At 23.7% G+C, this 21,383-nt stretch overlaps 1 protein-coding gene across 1 annotated transcript in view; it reads right to left on the bottom strand.

Moving 5' to 3' along the window:
- Positions 1–21,383, bottom strand: part of LOC111633438 (solute carrier organic anion transporter family member 4A1-like) — a 58,207-nt gene that overhangs the window by 17,031 nt on the left and 19,793 nt on the right. The window contains exons 6-9 of the mRNA XM_023378008.1: positions 21,170–21,259; positions 18,562–18,757; positions 18,298–18,451; positions 15,364–15,561 (exon numbers count right to left, since the gene is read on the bottom strand). Of these exons, the coding sequence (XP_023233776.1) occupies positions 15,364–15,561; positions 18,298–18,451; positions 18,562–18,757; positions 21,170–21,259 (638 nt within the window). The remainder of the gene's footprint in view (positions 1–15,363; positions 15,562–18,297; positions 18,452–18,561; positions 18,758–21,169; positions 21,260–21,383) is intronic.

Here is a 21,383-nt window from a genome sequence, read left to right as displayed (position 1 = left end):
ATCAAAGGAATTATTATTTTTAAAAACTATATTTTTTCTCTAAACCAAATAAGCTTAGTAATATAGAAGTTATATTTTTTAATGACATTACAGGAATCTTTTTTATATACTCAATACACTTTATCCATATTTATTTATTTATAAATAGAATATGTCTATTGCAGATATCTTTCTGAATGAGAGGAAGGTATGCTTATTTATAGATTTTTTTATCTATAAACAGTATATAGCAAATAAAAATAAAAAATTTTTTGTGATAAAAGTAATTCAGCAATATTTATAGTATATATTGATAAAATTTAGTTATAAAAAATGAACAGCTATATTATAACTATAAAAGATGTATATGCAATTATCAAGAAAATTATGTGACTAAATAGTAGTATAAATATAATTTTTAATCCTCATTCAAATTTAAAACATGAAAGTTATATATTTTTAACTAAAAATATTTGTAAAAGTTAAATATAAATGATAATCCAGATATACTATGTACTATAAAATTCTCACATTGTTTTTTTATCATTTTGATTTTATCATGTTGTATTAATTTTTAATTAATTGGGATTGTTGTAAATTAAAAAAATATATATTAATTCCAATATTCAAAAATAATTGTCATAAAATTATAGTAAACCCTTCATAAATTTGAATATGATAACTTGAATTATGAAAAGTAAAATATATCTAAGTTGAATTTATGAAGGTTTATGGAGGAATATATTTATTCTTTCAAATAAATAATTATAATTTATTAAATAAGACTTTTATTGATTATATATATATATTGGGTTGTTTGGAAAGTAATTTCATTTTTTTATTACTAGAGGAATTAGATGTATTTTTACCAGCCAATTTCATTTGAAACCACATTTTCATCATATACTTTGATAGCTGACATTTTAAGGCTTATTTGTAAAAAATTTTGTTTGATTCTGTACAATTGTTTTTTTCAGTGTCCCATTAAATATGGAAAATCGAAAGCATCATTTTCAGCATATTTTGCTTTTTTATTATCAAAAAATCAAAATGCTGTTCAAGCATGAAAAAAGTTGTGGTACATGTATGGAGATGTGTTGAGAGAAAGACAGTGCCAAAACCAGTTTAAAAAATTTCATTCTGGCAATTTCAATATTGAAGTTGCACCATGTTCTGGATGGCCAGTTGAAGCCAATGAAAACAAAATAAAGATACTGATTGAAGCAAACTGCCAAATAACAACACATTAAATCACTAAGAGATTAAATTTGCCAAATTGAACCATTTATGATTACTTGAAATGAATTGGTTTTGTTTCAAAGTTCAATATACGGGTTCCACATGTTCTTAAAGAGAGATGCTCTCTTTGGTGGAATTTTAAGGAAATTTTTTTTGAGCTTTTTACCAGACAATTTAACAATTGATTCAAAAGTATATTGCCATTGAGTAAACAGATTGAGTAATATCATCAAACAGAAAAGGCCAGAATTGATCAACAAAACAGGTGTAGTGTTTTACCATGATAATGCCAAATTTCACACAAGTTTGGTAATGTGTCAGAAACTGTTACAGCTTAGATGGGATGTGCTATCACACCAGCCATATTTGCCAGATCAGGCACCCTCAGATTATTACTTGTTCCAGTTTTTACAAAATTTTTTAAACTGTAAGACATTTACTTGAAATGAAAATGTCAAAAATCACTTGGATCAGTTTTCTGTAAGCAAAGATCAAAACTTTTATGGACATGGAATCATGCTACTACCAGAAACGATGGCAATAGGTATTTGACCAAAATGGTCGATATATAATTCAATAAAATATTTATTTATTATAAAAATATTGTTTTTTTCCACGAAAAAAATGAAATTACTTTCCAAACAACCCAATATATGCATATATATAAAATATGTGTTAAATAAATTTCTATTAAATTTATATTCAATAAATTGATTAAAATTAAAACATGAAATTAAAAGAATTAGAAAAACTGATTTATAGAATTTCTCAAATCTTAATTACAGAAAGTTATCTATAATAATATATACTAAAAGTTATCTATAACTTTTTTATAAATAAGGAACTTTCTGGCAGCTTGCTGCCTTGCCAGATTGATGCAAATGAATAAAGAATAATAAAATTTACATAAGTCAAAGTATTATTAAAATATTCAAAAACTATATCTGATAACTGTGCTAATATATAATATTCATTTTATATTTATTACAACTAATAATTTGAAATGTTTAAAATTTAAGCAGGCATTTCAAAAACTGTAAAGTTCAGCTAGTTAAAATTTCATTTTAATTCATGAATTCTTTTGTTGTATCAAAAGGATCTGTGCTTTCAGACATATAATTTACAGTACTATATGTAATCAAATATACAGTATACAGTGTGTGTGTGTGTGTGTGAGTGTGTGAGTGAGTGAATGTTTTACTTATAAAAGGCATTATTATATAGATTTATTTTTAATGTTTGAGCAATTTTGCTCTACACACTTTCTTCAGAAGCAGACAAGATCTTCAAATGCATTTTTGAAGAATATTGGCTCCAGAAATTTGGTCACTTCTTCCTTCACTTCATCAGCCAATATAATGTCATCCAACCAGGTGTTTTTTTCAGCTATTGAAACAGAAAAAAGTCATTAGGAATGGGTGTTAGAAACTCTTAAAATTTGGAATGTTCAACTGTTGCTTTTTGTAACATGATTATGTTGACAAGTGTATTATTATAATGGAAAGAAAGAGAAACTCCATCCAACACAGTTTGTGGACCTCACTAGTTCTGAGTAGAAATTTCTGTTCCTAACAGAAGGAAGAAGTGACCAATTTTTGAGCATCCATTCTGTAGAAAGGTGTTTTACCAGACAATTTAACAATTGATTCGAAAGTGTGCTGCCATCGAGTAAACAAATTGAGTAATTTCTTCCTCAAACATTCTGCAGAAAGGTATTTGAAGATATTGTCTACTGCTGGAAAAAGTATGTAGAGCAAAATGGTTCATACATTAAAAATAAATGTATATAATATTGTAATTTATTAATAAAAAGTTTAATATTTCTCTGTTTTTCCATCTGTATGAGTCCAAACAGAGACTTATTAATTCAACTGAGTACATACATACATATATATACTCATATAGGTGTACTTTACATAGTTGATATAAATCAGAAACACACATTTCTGATACTGTTCAAATAGCTTATCAAAAACTAGAATTGTATTAAATAAGAAACCAATTCAACTGGATGAAGTCAATTCAAAACAAGAAACCTTTAAATCCCATAACTTTGTAATGAAGGAATATTTTCAACCATTTTAAATGGCCACCTTCAGATTCTAGAACACAAATGATTTAAAGTCCAAAGATATGTATACACACATGCAGTGGTGATATTCAGCGGGTTCGCACAGGTTCGGCCAAACCCGTTGTTAACATTTTCAAAGTTTTCAGAACCTTGTTAAACACATGTAACATTTCTCAATGGTTTGATTCTTTTGAAAATATTAAAATATACGTATTATACTCTGTAACACTACTAAACTAGAGGCTTCCGATGCACCATTTGAGCGAAAAAAAAATTGTTAAGGAAAAATTTTCTGTTAGCGAACCCTTTGTTAAATATTTCGAATGTCATCACTGCACACATGTACACACATGTAAGAACAAAAACATATTTTTGTTCTGATGTTTGTTTATTAAAAAAGTTATTGTTGGATTTAGACTTTTTTGTTTTAAATACAATTAAATTTGTTGAATTACATAAAAATTACATAAAAAAAGACAATGTATTTTTTTCTACAATTTTAAATTCTTTTCATTAGACTAACTCATATTTTTCAGAATATAGTATTATGTCAATTAAATAAAAACATGTTAGTAAAATTTTTATATTCTTATTTAATAAATTTCAATTTATACATGAATGTGTGATAGAAAATGTTTATATTTGGACATTCATTTATAATGACTTTCTTATCAATAACTTATTGTTTTTTATCATCATTCTTTGATAAAATTTGATTTAAAATGGTTACATTACCTAGTAAAGTGACTTCACCAGACAATATGCACAATGATTATTAAATAATTATTTTTAATTGGGATACTAAAGTCTTATAATAATCAGATAGATATTTTCATCAATGTCTTTGATCATCTGATCATATTTATATTCAAGTTAAATTTATTTTTATTTNCGGGTGAACTAGTAATTTTTTCATCCGAGGAAATCCTGCGAAACCTGTTGACCTTTTTTTTTTTCTTGTATGATTCATTTACGTTCATATCCACCACTAATATCGAATAGAACTATTTGAAACAGGTCGCTGCACTACCACCAAATTTTTCATTGCTTGTTCTGTGACAAAACTGAATTTTGGTCTTTTAAATTGAAATAACTAAATAAGGGGGGTCGAAATTTTCCTCCACCCCAGGCGGCTGACACCCATGGTACGCCACTGCATTTTTTCCTAATACATTTTATGGAAGAAATGAATTCTAAATGCAATGCTTTTTCCTGTAAAAATTATTGTGGTGATAGTGGTGCTGTAAGTGTCTGTATTTTGAAATTGAATATATGTGCAAGCCATAACGTTTTAAGTGCTAAAGTTGCAAGTCACATGACTTTTGGCACTTAAAAAGTTGTGGCTTATACTTACATCATTTTGTTATTCCAGAGAATTTGTAACCTAGTGAGTTTTTTACCATTTTATTGTAAAACTGAAATGAATTCATTCAAGACTTGAAGGAATTAATTCTCTGAAAAAGTGTTGTTTATCTCTCCTGAAAAGTTTCTTTTTTTTTGGCATTTACAACATTATGGCATTGCATGCTTCATATATCTTTACTTATTAGTCCTATCACTGTTGAATTATTTTGTTTAATAAAAAAAAATTTATGACAGTTGAATTTTCACTGTCTAGATAAAACTAGAATTATCTAAACTGAAACAATTATAGCTACACAGAAAAAAAAAAACACTTTGCTTAATTTTCCAGCAGCACATAGAAAATGTTTTTGGCTCCTTTGATAAACCTTCTTCAGGTCATTCATTAGATTGAATTTCATTGAAGCTTTAAAATTTTATAAAATTTGAAAGCTTCAATGAAATTCTATCTAAAATTTTAAAGCTTTAATGAAATTCAATCTAATGAATGACCTGAAGAAGGTTTATCAAAGGAGCCAAAATATTTATAACATTTTCTACCTACTGCTGGAAAATTAAGCAAAGAGTTTTTTCTGTATAACTCTTAGATCTATTCACCATGATAAAATTTTTGTAGGAATGATGTATTTGATTTGTATTATATATATATATATTTTTTAAATTTGAATAAACTGATATTTTTAAATCTATATATGTTGATATTTTAGCATTTGTACATTAAATAGACTCAGAATTTTTAGAATATATTCCAGTAGACTATTTTATTTAGTGTTTTTAATAAAGCTATTAAAATTATAAATATATAAATAAATCAAATACTTGAAATTCATAATCTAATCTAATAATTGAAAAATTATGGAAGACTTAATTTTCATAAAAATGTCTTCATTAAATTATAAGACTTTTTGTAAACAAATAAAAAATAAAAGAAATAAAGACAAAGTCATGATATCATTAGAATAAAAAAATAAACTTTGTAATATAAAATTGAAACTACATAGGCTAATTTTATTGAAAATTTTATATTTACTATTTTATGTATTAATTCATAAATTTAATGACACATTTTTCTGATTTTTTTAAAAATATTTCCAATGTAATATTATATTTCAAACTTCATATAAACAATTCACAAATTTTTTATGTGTAACTAATTTCAATTATTAATGAAATCAATCAATCAAAAATAATAGAAATGTAAATATGTTATTTCTTATGAATGTATTTCAGCTGTGAATGAATTTTGATGGCTTAACTCAAAATAAATAAAACAGCTAATATTTAAATAAAAACAACTACTTTTAGATAATTACAAGCTTGTTATTTTCCAATAATAGAAGTGATCCACCTTTAATTCCCCAGCATTTGTTCTGTGCTAAACAAGAACTTTCAATCCTTTTAAAGGATCATCTTCAGGTTCAGCAAACATTATAAATTTTACAAATGTATTATACAATAGTTATCAAACAAATTTATCAGAATACATTCAAAATTTGAATAAATACACATGCTTTCAAACAAATTGATTAACATATATTTATTTCAATTTTAAATTTGAATGTGTTTTGGTAAATTTGTTTGATAACTATTATATAATTTATAATGTTTACTGAACCTGAAGATGATCCTTTAAAATAGTTTTAAATATTTTTATGAAACACAGAAGAACGATTGCTGGAAAATTAAAGGTGGATTAGTTATTTCCAATAATAGCTATTTTTATTAAACTATAAATATTTTAAAATCATACTGAAATATATTTTCTTCATGATATAAGAAATAATTTTTTTCATTGTTGACTGTAGTTTTAAATTGTAAATATAGTATTTAAAATTTATTTTATATTTATTCAAATCATTGTTCTAAAATGCTTCCTAGTGTCAAAAATATTTTATGATCGAAATACTTTTATTACTAAAATGCTATATTTTGTTTTAAATTAATCCTAATTAATTCAAGTAATAAAATATCTAAGAATATACAGAAGTATATAATATCAAAGGAATTATTATTTTTAAAAACTATATTTTTTCTCTAAACCAAATAAGCTTAGTAATATAGAAGTTATATTTTTTAATGACATTACAGGAATCTTTTTTATATACTCAATACACTTTATCCATATTTATTTATTTATAAATAGAATATGTCTATTGCAGATATCTTTCTGAATGAGAGGAAGGTATGCTTATTTATAGATTTTTTTATCTATAAACAGTATATAGCAAATAAAAATAAAAAATTTTTTGTGATAAAAGTAATTCAGCAATATTTATAGTATATATTGATAAAATTTAGTTATAAAAAATGAACAGCTATATTATAACTATAAAAGATGTATATGCAATTATCAAGAAAATTATGTGACTAAATAGTAGTATAAATATAATTTTTAATCCTCATTCAAATTTAAAACATGAAAGTTATATATTTTTAACTAAAAATATTTGTAAAAGTTAAATATAAATGATAATCCAGATATACTATGTACTATAAAATTCTCACATTGTTTTTTTATCATTTTGATTTTATCATGTTGTATTAATTTTTAATTAATTGGGATTGTTGTAAATTAAAAAAATATATATTAATTCCAATATTCAAAAATAATTGTCATAAAATTATAGTAAACCCTTCATAAATTTGAATATGATAACTTGAATTATGAAAAGTAAAATATATCTAAGTTGAATTTATGAAGGTTTATGGAGGAATATATTTATTCTTTCAAATAAATAATTATAATTTATTATATAAGACTTTTATTGATTATATATATATATTGGGTTGTTTGGAAAGTAATTTCATTTTTTTATTACTAGAGGAATTAGATGTATTTTTACCAGCCAATTTCATTTGAAACCACATTTTCATCATATACTTTGATAGCTGACATTTTAAGGCTTATTTGTAAAAAATTTTGTTTGATTCTGTACAATTGTTTTTTTCAGTGTCCCATTAAATATGGAAAATCGAAAGCATCATTTTCAGCATATTTTGCTTTTTTATTATCAAAAAATCAAAATGCTGTTCAAGCATGAAAAAAGTTGTGGTACATGTATGGAGATGTGTTGAGAGAAAGACAGTGCCAAAACCAGTTTAAAAAATTTCATTCTGGCAATTTCAATATTGAAGTTGCACCATGTTCTGGATGGCCAGTTGAAGCCAATGAAAACAAAATAAAGATACTGATTGAAGCAAACTGCCAAATAACAACACATTAAATCACTAAGAGATTAAATTTGCCAAATTGAACCATTTATGATTACTTGAAATGAATTGGTTTTGTTTCAAAGTTCAATATACGGGTTCCACATGTTCTTAAAGAGAGATGCTCTCTTTGGTGGAATTTTAAGGAAATTTTTTTTGAGCTTTTTACCAGACAATTTAACAATTGATTCAAAAGTATATTGCCATTGAGTAAACAGATTGAGTAATATCATCAAACAGAAAAGGCCAGAATTGATCAACAAAACAGGTGTAGTGTTTTACCATGATAATGCCAAATTTCACACAAGTTTGGTAATGTGTCAGAAACTGTTACAGCTTAGATGGGATGTGCTATCACACCAGCCATATTTGCCAGATCAGGCACCCTCAGATTATTACTTGTTCCAGTTTTTACAAAATTTTTTAAACTGTAAGACATTTACTTGAAATGAAAATGTCAAAAATCACTTGGATCAGTTTTCTGTAAGCAAAGATCAAAACTTTTATGGACATGGAATCATGCTACTACCAGAAACGATGGCAATAGGTATTTGACCAAAATGGTCGATATATAATTCAATAAAATATTTATTTATTATAAAAATATTGTGTTTTTTTCCATGGAAAAAATGAACTTACTTTCCAAACAACCAAATAAATAACATTCTTTATAACAGGGTCTGTACAGACCTGGTAAGTCAGGGAATAAGATTTTTAGCAGAAAAAATCAGGAAAAGTCAGAATTCACAAATACCATGGAATCTGTCTGCCACTCTTGCTCCCTTTTGATCTGAACACATTTTAAATTCAGTTCAGTATAGAGAAGTTTACGAAAACTGGAGCAACCAGACAAATGACAAGATTTGTTGCACTAATATCTCATAAACTATAGATGATGATCTAACAATTTAAATTTTGTTGGATAGGAGGTTTATGTTCATATTTAAAATGATGAGTAGGGGTGTGCAGCCATGCAGGGGGGTAGCAGTTAAACATGAACATCAAAACTTCAACACAGTTCAGCATTTGGGCGGCAAAACTTTGGATGACAAAGAGATAGTGTGTCAAAATTTGTGTCAATTTGTACAGAATGACAGGATCTACAATATTGTTTAGCAATAATAACCAATAAAATAGAATTTGTAAAGTTATAAGCCAATAACTGTGTAGATTGAAGAAAATGTTTATAATGTTGAAGAAATTGCAAAGGAAATACAAACAGAAATGTAAGAGATGTATGCCATTGGAAAGAAAATTTAAAAGGAATCTGAAAAGCCCAAACTGACTAATGCTGAACAATACAGTTTATTTAGTGAGTGTAAGAAAACTGAGTGCATCAACTTCAACACAAATATTTTGAGTGTGTTGCTATCCAAAATGATAGATATTGACTTGGAATATTATTACCATCAAGGCTTTATTTGTTTACATCTTATCCTCCTTCTAATAACACAAAGACAGATCCATGCCTTAACCTGTCTTGTGTTGTTTTTGAAAATTTTCATGTTGACCTCATTGACCTGCGTGGGCGATCCCAAATATTTTCGTGTCTGCATTGGAACATTTTTGATACTAGATGTTGCTGTGTGTCAAAATTTTTATATTAAAATTAACTTTTAAAATATAATTTTTTTTGTTTTTATATTTTTCAATATATTTATTTTGTTTGTGCAACATAAAAAAATAATTTTTAATGACACAGTAAACATGATTATTATTTAAAAAAAAAAATTGTTAGGCTTAACATCAATGAAAATTTAACATGGTGTCACAGGCAACAGAGAAGAATTTCAACATCGAATAGGTTAAACAATTGTTATTGTGTCCAGTACACAACCCTCCCAATATTTTTGACCTGCAAACAACTGGTTAATTAAAGTAGAGTTTTCAAAAACACCATCAACAACGATCCACTTTCCTGCCAAAACTCTGCTTCTCCCACTATAAGTTTTTGGGAAGGATGGGAAGAAATGTAATGACCTTGAATGGGTCCATGCTGGACCAAAAAGAGCATGCGATGAGCAATTTCTCCCTCTCGCAGAGTGTGTGATTTCTTCTGTTTAAATTATTTTGAATTTACCTCCTCCTCACTTTAAGAAAATTTTATTTTATGACATGAGTCTTTTCTTATTTAAATAAAATTTATGAATTAAATTGAATCATAAATTTTTTTATATGACATAGAAATGATGTAGTTAATTACTTACAAAAAACTTTGCATAAAATGAATTAAGTGAATAAAGTGTTTTTTTTTAATAAAAAAAAATTATATAATTATGTATAAAATGGGCTTAAATAGACATAGCTGAATATTACATAATGGAAAGGGAAAATGTAGAGACGTTAAGTCAGNAGAATAATGTAAATTAATTAATTTAATAAAATAATTTATTAAATAACTAAATAAGTAATATTTAAAATATACAAAGTGACAAATTTTAAATATCAATAATTCATACCTATAGAAAATTTCATTAGTCAATGACAATTCATTTAACACATTAATAATTATATAAATCACTAAAATTAACAATATAATTTTAATAACAACATAAAAATAAACGTAGAATCTTAATATGTTGAACATATGTTTAAAAAAAAGAAACATAATTAATTAGATCTGAATATGATCTAGATTTGCTAAATAAATTTATTATTATAAGATAAATATTCTGTTTACAGAAAAATTACATAATGTATTTTTAATTGAATTAATAATTAATATATTCCTATATTTTTATGAGTTATATACCTTTTGTATTAAGATTTTAAACTTTAATAATACTATATAAAAAATTTAAAATAGAAATATTAAAAATGTATTTAAGAAAGTAATAATATTAAAATATTAAAAATTTGTTAGGAAACAATTTCATTTTTCATATTAAATTTTTAAAATATAAAACATTTTTATATAAATTCTATAATTATCTTAAATTAGTTAAGGATATTAAGGAAATTAGAGTTATGAGAAAAATATGCATTATTTAAAAGTGAAAGTGAAAGTGAAAGTAACAGCAATCTTTTTGCATTATTTATTATACCATATGTTAACACTCATTGAAACAAAACTGATTAAATATCGAAATCACATCTAAAAAAATCAAATATTTAGTTTAATGTCATGTGGTGATATTTAATAACTACTGTAATTTTTTTATTAATAAAATAAAATTCTACTAAAAAATCATGTAAAGTTTTCTGAATTTTTTAAATAAATATTTCTGATTTATTCATTAAATTTGCCAATTATTGCCAATGATTAACATGTTACAATATAAATTTTTTGACATTATGCTTTAGTATATGTGTGTATAAAATCAACTTGGATGATATTTAATGTAAAACAATAACTTGTTGACTTTAAATAAGTTGTTTATTGGATCTTTTTTAAACCTAAAATAGTAATATCAATTTATAGAAAAGTATTTGAAAACAAAATTTTATGTTCAATATAATAGAAGAAAATTATGAATTTAAATCTTAAAATATTACTTTTATAATGTTCATTTAGCTTTCAAGTTAAAGGTTCATTGAAAATCTTTGACTTGAATCAATATTATAAATTGAAATTTCTAAATTTGTGTAGTGAAAACATTAATTGATAACTTATCTTTAAAACATAATTGAAAAACTAAATGAAGCAAAATTATTTCAGAACATTGTTAAATATAAAGATAATATTCCAAAAATATAAATGTAATANAAACTTCATATAAACAATTCACAAATTTTTTATGTGTAACTAATTTCAATTATTAATGAAATCAATCAATCAAAAATAATAGAAATGTAAATATGTTATTTCTTATGAATGTATTTCAGCTGTGAATGAATTTTGATGGCTTAACTCAAAATAAATAAAACAGCTAATATTTAAATAAAAACAACTACTTTTAGATAATTACAAGCTTGTTATTTTCCAATAATAGAAGTGATCCACCTTTAATTCCCCAGCATTTGTTCTGTGCTAAACAAGAACTTTCAATCCTTTTAAAGGATCATCTTCAGGTTCAGCAAACATTATAAATTTTACAAATGTATTATACAATAGTTATCAAACAAATTTATCAGAATACATTCAAAATTTGAATAAATACACATGCTTTCAAACAAATTGATTAACATATATTTATTTCAATTTTAAATTTGAATGTGTTTTGGTAAATTTGTTTGATAACTATTATATAATTTATAATGTTTACTGAACCTGAAGATGATCCTTTAAAATAGTTTTAAATATTTTTATGAAACACAGAAGAACGATTGCTGGAAAATTAAAGGTGGATTAGTTATTTCCAATAATAGCTATTTTTATTAAACTATAAATATTTTAAAATCATACTGAAATATATTTTCTTCATGATATAAGAAATAATTTTTTTCATTGTTGACTGTAGTTTTAAATTGTAAATATAGTATTTAAAATTTATTTTATATTTATTCAAATCATTGTTCTAAAATGCTTCCTAGTGTCAAAAATATTTTATGATCGAAATACTTTTATTACTAAAATGCTATATTTTGTTTTAAATTAATCCTAATTAATTCAAGTAATAAAATATCTAAGAATATACAGAAGTATATAATATCAAAGGAATTATTATTTTTAAAAACTATATTTTTTCTCTAAACCAAATAAGCTTAGTAATATAGAAGTTATATTTTTTAATGACATTACAGGAATCTTTTTTATATACTCAATACACTTTATCCATATTTATTTATTTATAAATAGAATATGTCTATTGCAGATATCTTTCTGAATGAGAGGAAGGTATGCTTATTTATAGATTTTTTTATCTATAAACAGTATATAGCAAATAAAAATAAAAAATTTTTTGTGATAAAAGTAATTCAGCAATATTTATAGTATATATTGATAAAATTTAGTTATAAAAAATGAACAGCTATATTATAACTATAAAAGATGTATATGCAATTATCAAGAAAATTATGTGACTAAATAGTAGTATAAATATAATTTTTAATCCTCATTCAAATTTAAAACATGAAAGTTATATATTTTTAACTAAAAATATTTGTAAAAGTTAAATATAAATGATAATCCAGATATACTATGTACTATAAAATTCTCACATTGTTTTTTTATCATTTTGATTTTATCATGTTGTATTAATTTTTAATTAATTGGGATTGTTGTAAATTAAAAAAATATATATTAATTCCAATATTCAAAAATAATTGTCATAAAATTATAGTAAACCCTTCATAAATTTGAATATGATAACTTGAATTATGAAAAGTAAAATATATCTAAGTTGAATTTATGAAGGTTTATGGAGGAATATATTTATTCTTTCAAATAAATAATTATAATTTATTAAATAAGACTTTTATTGATTATATATATATATTGGGTTGTTTGGAAAGTAATTTCATTTTTTTATTACTAGAGGAATTAGATGTATTTTTACCAGCCAATTTCATTTGAAACCACATTTTCATCATATACTTTGATAGCTGACATTTTAAGGCTTATTTGTAAAAAATTTTGTTTGATTCTGTACAATTGTTTTTTTCAGTGTCCCATTAAATATGGAAAATCGAAAGCATCATTTTCAGCATATTTTGCTTTTTTATTATCAAAAAATCAAAATGCTGTTCAAGCATGAAAAAAGTTGTGGTACATGTATGGAGATGTGTTGAGAGAAAGACAGTGCCAAAACCAGTTTAAAAAATTTCATTCTGGCAATTTCAATATTGAAGTTGCACCATGTTCTGGATGGCCAGTTGAAGCCAATGAAAACAAAATAAAGATACTGATTGAAGCAAACTGCCAAATAACAACACATTAAATCACTAAGAGATTAAATTTGCCAAATTGAACCATTTATGATTACTTGAAATGAATTGGTTTTGTTTCAAAGTTCAATATACGGGTTCCACATGTTCTTAAAGAGAGATGCTCTCTTTGGTGGAATTTTAAGGAAATTTTTTTTGAGCTTTTTACCAGACAATTTAACAATTGATTCAAAAGTATATTGCCATTGAGTAAACAGATTGAGTAATATCATCAAACAGAAAAGGCCAGAATTGATCAACAAAACAGGTGTAGTGTTTTACCATGATAATGCCAAATTTCACACAAGTTTGGNACACATTTTTAAGATTATAAAATTTCATAATAATGCAAGCAAGCATGAATATTTCATTACATACATTACAATATTTTATACTTTTTCTTTAGATATTGTTTTAATATTGTTGCCAGTACAGAATATAAGTTACTTTACATTATTCATATTGTAATAATGATTGCCTTCATTCAAAATCACATTATACATATTTTTTGTATTTTAGCACTATCTAAAAAGTAGAGTTTGTTTATGTCTTAAACAGGTTATAATCTGAAAATGTCAGATTCAAGTTGCGAATAGGATAAGAAAAGATCAGTGAGAGATAAGTATAATTGGATTGTTCTTCTGTATCCTGTACAGTACATAGGACTAAAAGTGACATCTGAAGATAAAACCATATACTTGCTTCTCTACAGGCATCATCTAAAAAAGTGCAGTAGTTACTTCATACTTTTTTAAACTGAAACAAGATGTTCACAATATGTTCTGGAATCAAAACTACAAATTCTACATCAGTAACAACATCTTATGAAATATAGTATTAGGAAAAGTGTTTTGAAAATGATGAAAACTGTATTAAATAATAATATCATTTTTTACAAAATACGTATGATCTTTCTTTAGTGTTGCATTTCATTTTTCTAAATAAAAAATTAGAAGAGTTTACTGTTCACACTAATAAAATATAAAATTTGTTTTGACATATGACCTTATTAATAGTTAAAATTTAAATTATTTTCTTAATAAACTACAAATTTCTACATATATAATTTACAATGATCTGTTAAGAACAGGAAATTTTTATAAAATAAAAAAGTATAAAAAAATTTAAAATATTCCTATTTAAATTTTTTCACTTAACTTATTTCACTTTTTTTATTTATTACTTAATTTTTCTATTTTCATAATTTATTTTTCATAGTCTTAGAATAGATATAGATATGTTCATTGAATTTTAAATCAGATTCTTGAATATGATGATATCACTAAATCTAAATTCATCTTACACCTATCTGGAGCAATGATGGATTAGCCAATAAGCAAACTAAGTTTGAAGCTCTCAAACTTAAAGGGAGATGAACAAACAGAAATGAATGTATATTAAATTTCATTTGTGCATAATAAATGATATATTCAGAGATTTCAGCATAAATGGCATTTAAGGCTACTGATATGTTAAATTGCTACTGGTTTGTCAAAAATATTTTTGCCTCTAAAGTGAAATTATTCAAAATAATAATTAAATTTCTTAAATTGTGTATGAAATATCATATTTCTAAAAGAGAATTTAAAAATTAACTGTTGTAATGATATTTTTATATAGGAATAATAAATTATTTGTATGAAAATAATAAAAATATAATAAATATTTTAATTTGTTTACTTAATTATATAATTTACAAACCTGAGAGTGGCAGACAAAGATGGCATACTGACAAGAAAAGTCAGAAACATAGAAAGGAAGACAACTGATAGAAAAACAACAATGTAGTTACAGTTGTTGGTACATTTATCTCTAGTAGCCTGTATTATTATTCCTTCACCATTTAAATTGGTAGTTTTCCCATCATGTTGGATACAGCTACAGTCATTGTAAACCTGCCAACAAGAAAGAAAAAATTTTATATAGTTAATTCTTATGATACAATTAATACTTACAATTTTCCAAATTATTAAAATATTTTATTTTAAAATGTTTTAACAAAAAGTATATTTATTGCTTATAATCAATAAATGAAGCAATTGTAATTATGTTAAAAATTAATCAAATAAATTTAATTTTTATTTGATATATTTCTTTGAATAGATCAGAAAATGACTTCTAATTTTAAAAATTTTAATCTATAAAATTTTACCTAAAATAATGCCAAATATTTTAAAAAATGTTTTTCAAAGAAATAAATTAGTGAATGCTTAATATTATACTTCATGTTAGCTTTATATTATTTTTGTTTCTTAATTTATCTTACATCATTTTTCTTTCTAGAATTCTATATTTATATCAGCAGATGTCTTACATCTGACTATAGTTGTTTTTTCTATAATGCTATCAAAAACAAAAGGATATTTTAAAGTATGATGCAGGTTAATGTTTTATGAGATCATGTTTACATTTTAGTATGCATAATTTATCATCAGAAAATTAATTTATTATGAATTTTATCTAAAATTATATTAAACATAATTTAAATTACTGTTTAATATGCTAATGCAGGTAATTAATGCATTAATAATAAAAAGATGATAGAAAAATGTTATACAAAAATATTGATTTATACTAATAGAATGGCATTTATTAATTTTTTGTATCATTTTGTTTAATTATCTTTATTAAAATACATTCTATTAGATTATCTTTACATCAAATAGAATTATTGGAATTATATAAATTCAAACATTATGGATTATTTTTAACTTTTTAATTGAATCCTCAATGAAACTATGTACAGCATATATTTAATGAAAGACTATGAGATAATTTTTAACAAATAATATTTAATTTAAAAATTAAAATTGTTTAAAAACCAATGGAGTCAGATCTTGTTATAAATCTTACTTAATAATGGATACTTGTCGTGGATGGAAATTTAAATTGTATTGTGTAATCGACCCTACTGAAGAGGCCAGAGCACCTGGCAAAATGCATTTAGGGAAAAGTTTACAGTAATAATAAAAATAATTTCTCTTTGTTGGAAACCAGTTTGTTTTTTCGACCTTTTAATTTTTGATTTTATTTTATTTTTATAAATGTTTTAGAGTTAACAAGTCACTAATCCTCCACAAGTCAGAAAGGGAAGAAAATTTAAATTTTTGTGTACTAGTTTATAGTACAATTAAGTAAGATTTAAAATAATATTTATTTTTGTATGTCATCTTCTATTGAGAAATTTAAAAATAAATAATACATTTTCTTATAAGTTTAAACAGCATTGTCATATTATAAAATCTTAAAATAGAAACATTTAAAAATTGCTTTTTTAATAACAATTTTTACATATTAAAATTTTTTATGGAAAAATTATGCTAATATAAAGTAAAAATAATCTATTATAATTTTATTAATTTCTTAAAATTTCTTTTCTTGTAATAGCCAGGGAGGTCCATAGGATCCAGTTCCCCTAAAATTGTTTTGCTATTTGTGTACTAATAATCATAACACAAATTACTTTTTTCTACAATTTGAAGTATAAATGCATTTGTATCATATAATAAAATATAATTGGGTGATATTACTGTCATTTCAAATACTGTAATAATTAATTCATAAATTTGTTTCATTATGTACAGATATCCCTCATATAACATGGTTTTGCTCTAACATGGTTTGAAAATTGGGGATATCCTCTGAACAGCATGACTTCTGGTTTTGCTCTAACATGGTTTCAGAAATCCTTCATACAAAATTTCACAATTTTTAAATGTAAACTTCTTTATTTGATATTTTTTTTATTCAAGTAAGCATGCATGTTCTCTCAAATTTTCCATCAGTTTTAGAATATTGAAATTTTCAAATTATTTTGTCAGGTTTACTTTAATGAAAACAGAGTAAATTTTTTCTTCTTCCTTATCCTAGTTTTCCTATCAACCAGGTGTCATTGTTATTGTTTTCAGACTTTAGTCCTTAATACTATCATTGTGTTTTGTTTTTATAGATTAACCTTCATATTTAGTAACGTTCATTTAAATATTTTTAGATAAATGCTATTAAACATTTTTTAACTGTAGGTAAGCAATCATTCAAAAACTGATGATCAAAATACTTTGTAGAAAGAAAATCACCCTTGTTTAACTAAAATTAATATTAACATGTAATATAGTACTTTCAATTGTGATTGTTAGACTGTTAATTAATTATTGATTGGAAATAAATTATCAATTGCTTTAATAAATATATTCTTCTTAGTAACGAAAAAGAATAATATACTTTTGCTAACCTTTGGAATGTAACCCTATGTTTTGCATTAATCCTTTCTTTTGTTTAGTATGGATTTGCATAACACAACACACTTTCAGAATGTAACTACTGTGTTATCTTGTAAATACAGGTCTCTTATTATTTATCTTATTCTTCATGTTAAAGTATATATCTTTATGTAGTTGTATTCTACTAAAATTCTACATTCATATTTACTTCCATATATATGAACATGTTTAATCAAATTTATAATTACATATAACACTTTTATTTAAATAATATATCAAGCCATATGTAATTCAAGTTTAAAATGGTTAAATTTAATCAAATAATATAATGCATTAATTTTATAACCTAAAAAATATATTGTCAATATAATTTAAGAAAATAAATTATTGAAAATATAGTTAGTTAATTACCTTAGAATTACCTGTTACAATTTTATTTCGACATCCAGCAAAACATGGTGAATAATATAAAACATTGTTAGAACCACAAACTGGATCATAATGCAAAGATGAACATTTACATTGTTTGTTACAATCATCTTGTAATGATATTGTAGAATTTGAACTAAAAATCAAAATGCAATTTATACAAATTAATAGTCAACAATATTGCATTTCTCAATCCATGCTAGATTACTATAAATTAAAAAAAGAAAAAAAAAAACATATTCTTACCTATTAGAAACAGGAACATTAACTCCAGCAAAATCTGCATTTGGACAATGCATAAAAAAAATAAATGCAAATCCCAAACATATAACAGAAGTAATTATGCAAAATTTAATTATGTCAGCACACTTGAGATTAAATTTTTTAACAAGATAACCACCCAAAAATGTTCCACCACCAGCACCAGGTACTGTAACTAAACCTTTAAAAATAAATAATTCATATTAAATATAACTATAAAATCATATTAAATAAAATAATATGAATATTTTAAATATTTATAATTTTTATATTTTAATACAATTATTAAGAAGATTTTTATTTCAAAATCTAATATTTTAATATTTAAGAAATATCATCCTAACATAAAGAATAATATATTAATCATATGCATCTCAAAAATCGAAAAACTAGCTCTAGACAATAAAAAACATGAATTTGATCCCAAGTGAGATCAGAACCCACAATCTTCAGTGACATGTGAGATGCATTAATCAACTATGCTATCAGGACACATTCATTCTGTTTATATATAAGATCATTTAACTTTAACTGAGAACCATTAACATTTTAATAAAAACTAATTATTATAGTTAACATAATTAAATAGTAAATACATATCATATAATAATTAATTTATTTTTAAAATATTAATGCAACATTTAAAACATTTTATTTATTTATTATCCATATTTTTCAAAATTAAATGCGTAGTCATTTGGTTAACATAAGCAACTATTTTTGATATTAGTCCAAATTGATAAATAGATAAGAAATTTGAAGAGGCTTGCTAAGATTGCACAATTTATTGTATCTGGCAAATATTCAAAACTCCTTATCTGAAGCAATAGAATTTCAAATAAGTTTCATTTTGAAAGGCTTCTTAATTATTGTTGAAGGAAAACATTTTTTGTCAACAGAAATATAGNTACATAATAAACTGAAACTGTAGATTTGCTTGTTTTTCATATTAGCTTTTGATATCAAGAAAAAATGAAAAAAAAAGCTGAATAGAAAAATAAACATGGTTTACTATTAAAGAAATTATATCTATATATAAAAACTGGAAAAGCAAACACTATGAAAAAATTGACTTTTTTAATATAGGATACAAAAATACAATAATATTTTCAGTTTTTATATGATTCTTTTCTATCTTCATTTAAAATAATCATTTTTTATTTTGTATTTAAACTGAATTTGAAATAGAAACAATTTGTGAACATAATTTAACAAAAAATTAATTAAATGTCATCAAAGTTCTAATTATTATTTTCTTTTTATTTCATTTATTTTTTTTAAAACAAATGATACATAATTTGAAATGGAAATAATTGCTTTACCTTCACTTGCTCCTGCAAAACTCAAAAACAAAAATGTTGGATTATAAATGAGAAATTTAAAAGATATTGGTAAATCTTTTAAAGATATTCCAAATCCTTGTTCAGCTGCTGCACTATTTTGTAATTTGTGATGCATTTCTGTTACTTTAGCTGCCTGTATCTTTGAAAATCCTACAACAATAAACATTTAATTATTATTGATAGATAAAGGATTAGAAATGTTTGATGCTATTATTGTTTAGTCTATACTTTAAAGTAAATTTTGAACGTCAAACATATGACAAGTAATAACACATTAAATAAACAATACTAGCAAGCACAATATTTAATAAAATTATGAACAGCAATTTGAACTTTCAGCTTTGAACAACAATTAAGATATAATTTAAAAAAATATATATTAAATACATTGTATCTTGTTAAAATTTAGACTATTGAAATTTTTTCCAATTTTTATTATTATGTTTAAATCAAGTAAACAACAATAACTACAAATTCAACTTTGATAAAAATCCTGCAATATCTTTAAAAACATTATAAAGAAAATTTTCTAATACAACTAAACTATTTTATCTTTTCTTCACCAAAAGTTCACACTTGGGTGATAAACTTTCAAGAAAAAAAACTGCATGAAGATTAGGATGTAGTTAAACAATGGGAAGAACAAATTAAAAGTTACAGATATAATCAATTTTTTCCCAAAAGTTTAACAGCTTAAGTTTGAACTTTTAGTGAAGAAAGAGTAAAAAGTCTGATTGTTCTAAGAAATTTAAAATAGTGTATATCTTGGAAGGTATGTCAGAAAACGTGATAAAATTTCATAACATTTATGTTACAACAAAGAAGCAATAATTCATAATTTATTTCAACTTATTTGATTGTATTCCTCCTGTAACAAGGACATTATTCCCATTTGCTAATAAAGAAATGATGATGATGATGATAATTCATAATTTATTTCAAAAAGAGATTGTTATATAATTAACTACTATTCACTTCTACAGAAGCTTTCCACACACACAATAATGCAATAAAACAAATTAAGAATATATTGTAACTTAACAATTGTAACTAAATAAAACTGAATCAAATTAGTATTATAATAGATTGAAAGTAATTGATTATCTATTATCATTGAAACTGTGCATGAAACTAAGGTCATAGTAAATTAAAAGTTATATTAATTTGCTAGATATTGAGAAAATTTATAAAATATTTATAATTAATGAAAGTATATATTATCAGATGAAATATTTAATATTTTGACTCACCAACCAAAAAGGCAGCTTTGCTTGCTGGCATTGTAAATTGTGATTCAATAATTTTTGGTAAAAATGTTGCTAATCCTGCTAGTAACATACCTGCATAATTATAATTTAAAGATTATATCAACTAATTTGTTCTATTGAAAACAGTATTGTTATTTTTTGTCACACTTAACTAATAAATAAATAAATATATATATAACATATATATATATATATA

This window comes from Centruroides sculpturatus, unplaced genomic scaffold, assembly GCF_000671375.1.
Source record: "Centruroides sculpturatus isolate CEXI.00-Female unplaced genomic scaffold, Cexi_2.0 scaffold890, whole genome shotgun sequence".
NCBI lineage: Eukaryota > Metazoa > Arthropoda > Arachnida > Scorpiones > Buthidae > Centruroides > Centruroides sculpturatus.
The sequence above is the reverse complement of the archived record's forward strand: the minus strand, read 5'-3'. Positions and strand labels throughout refer to the sequence as shown.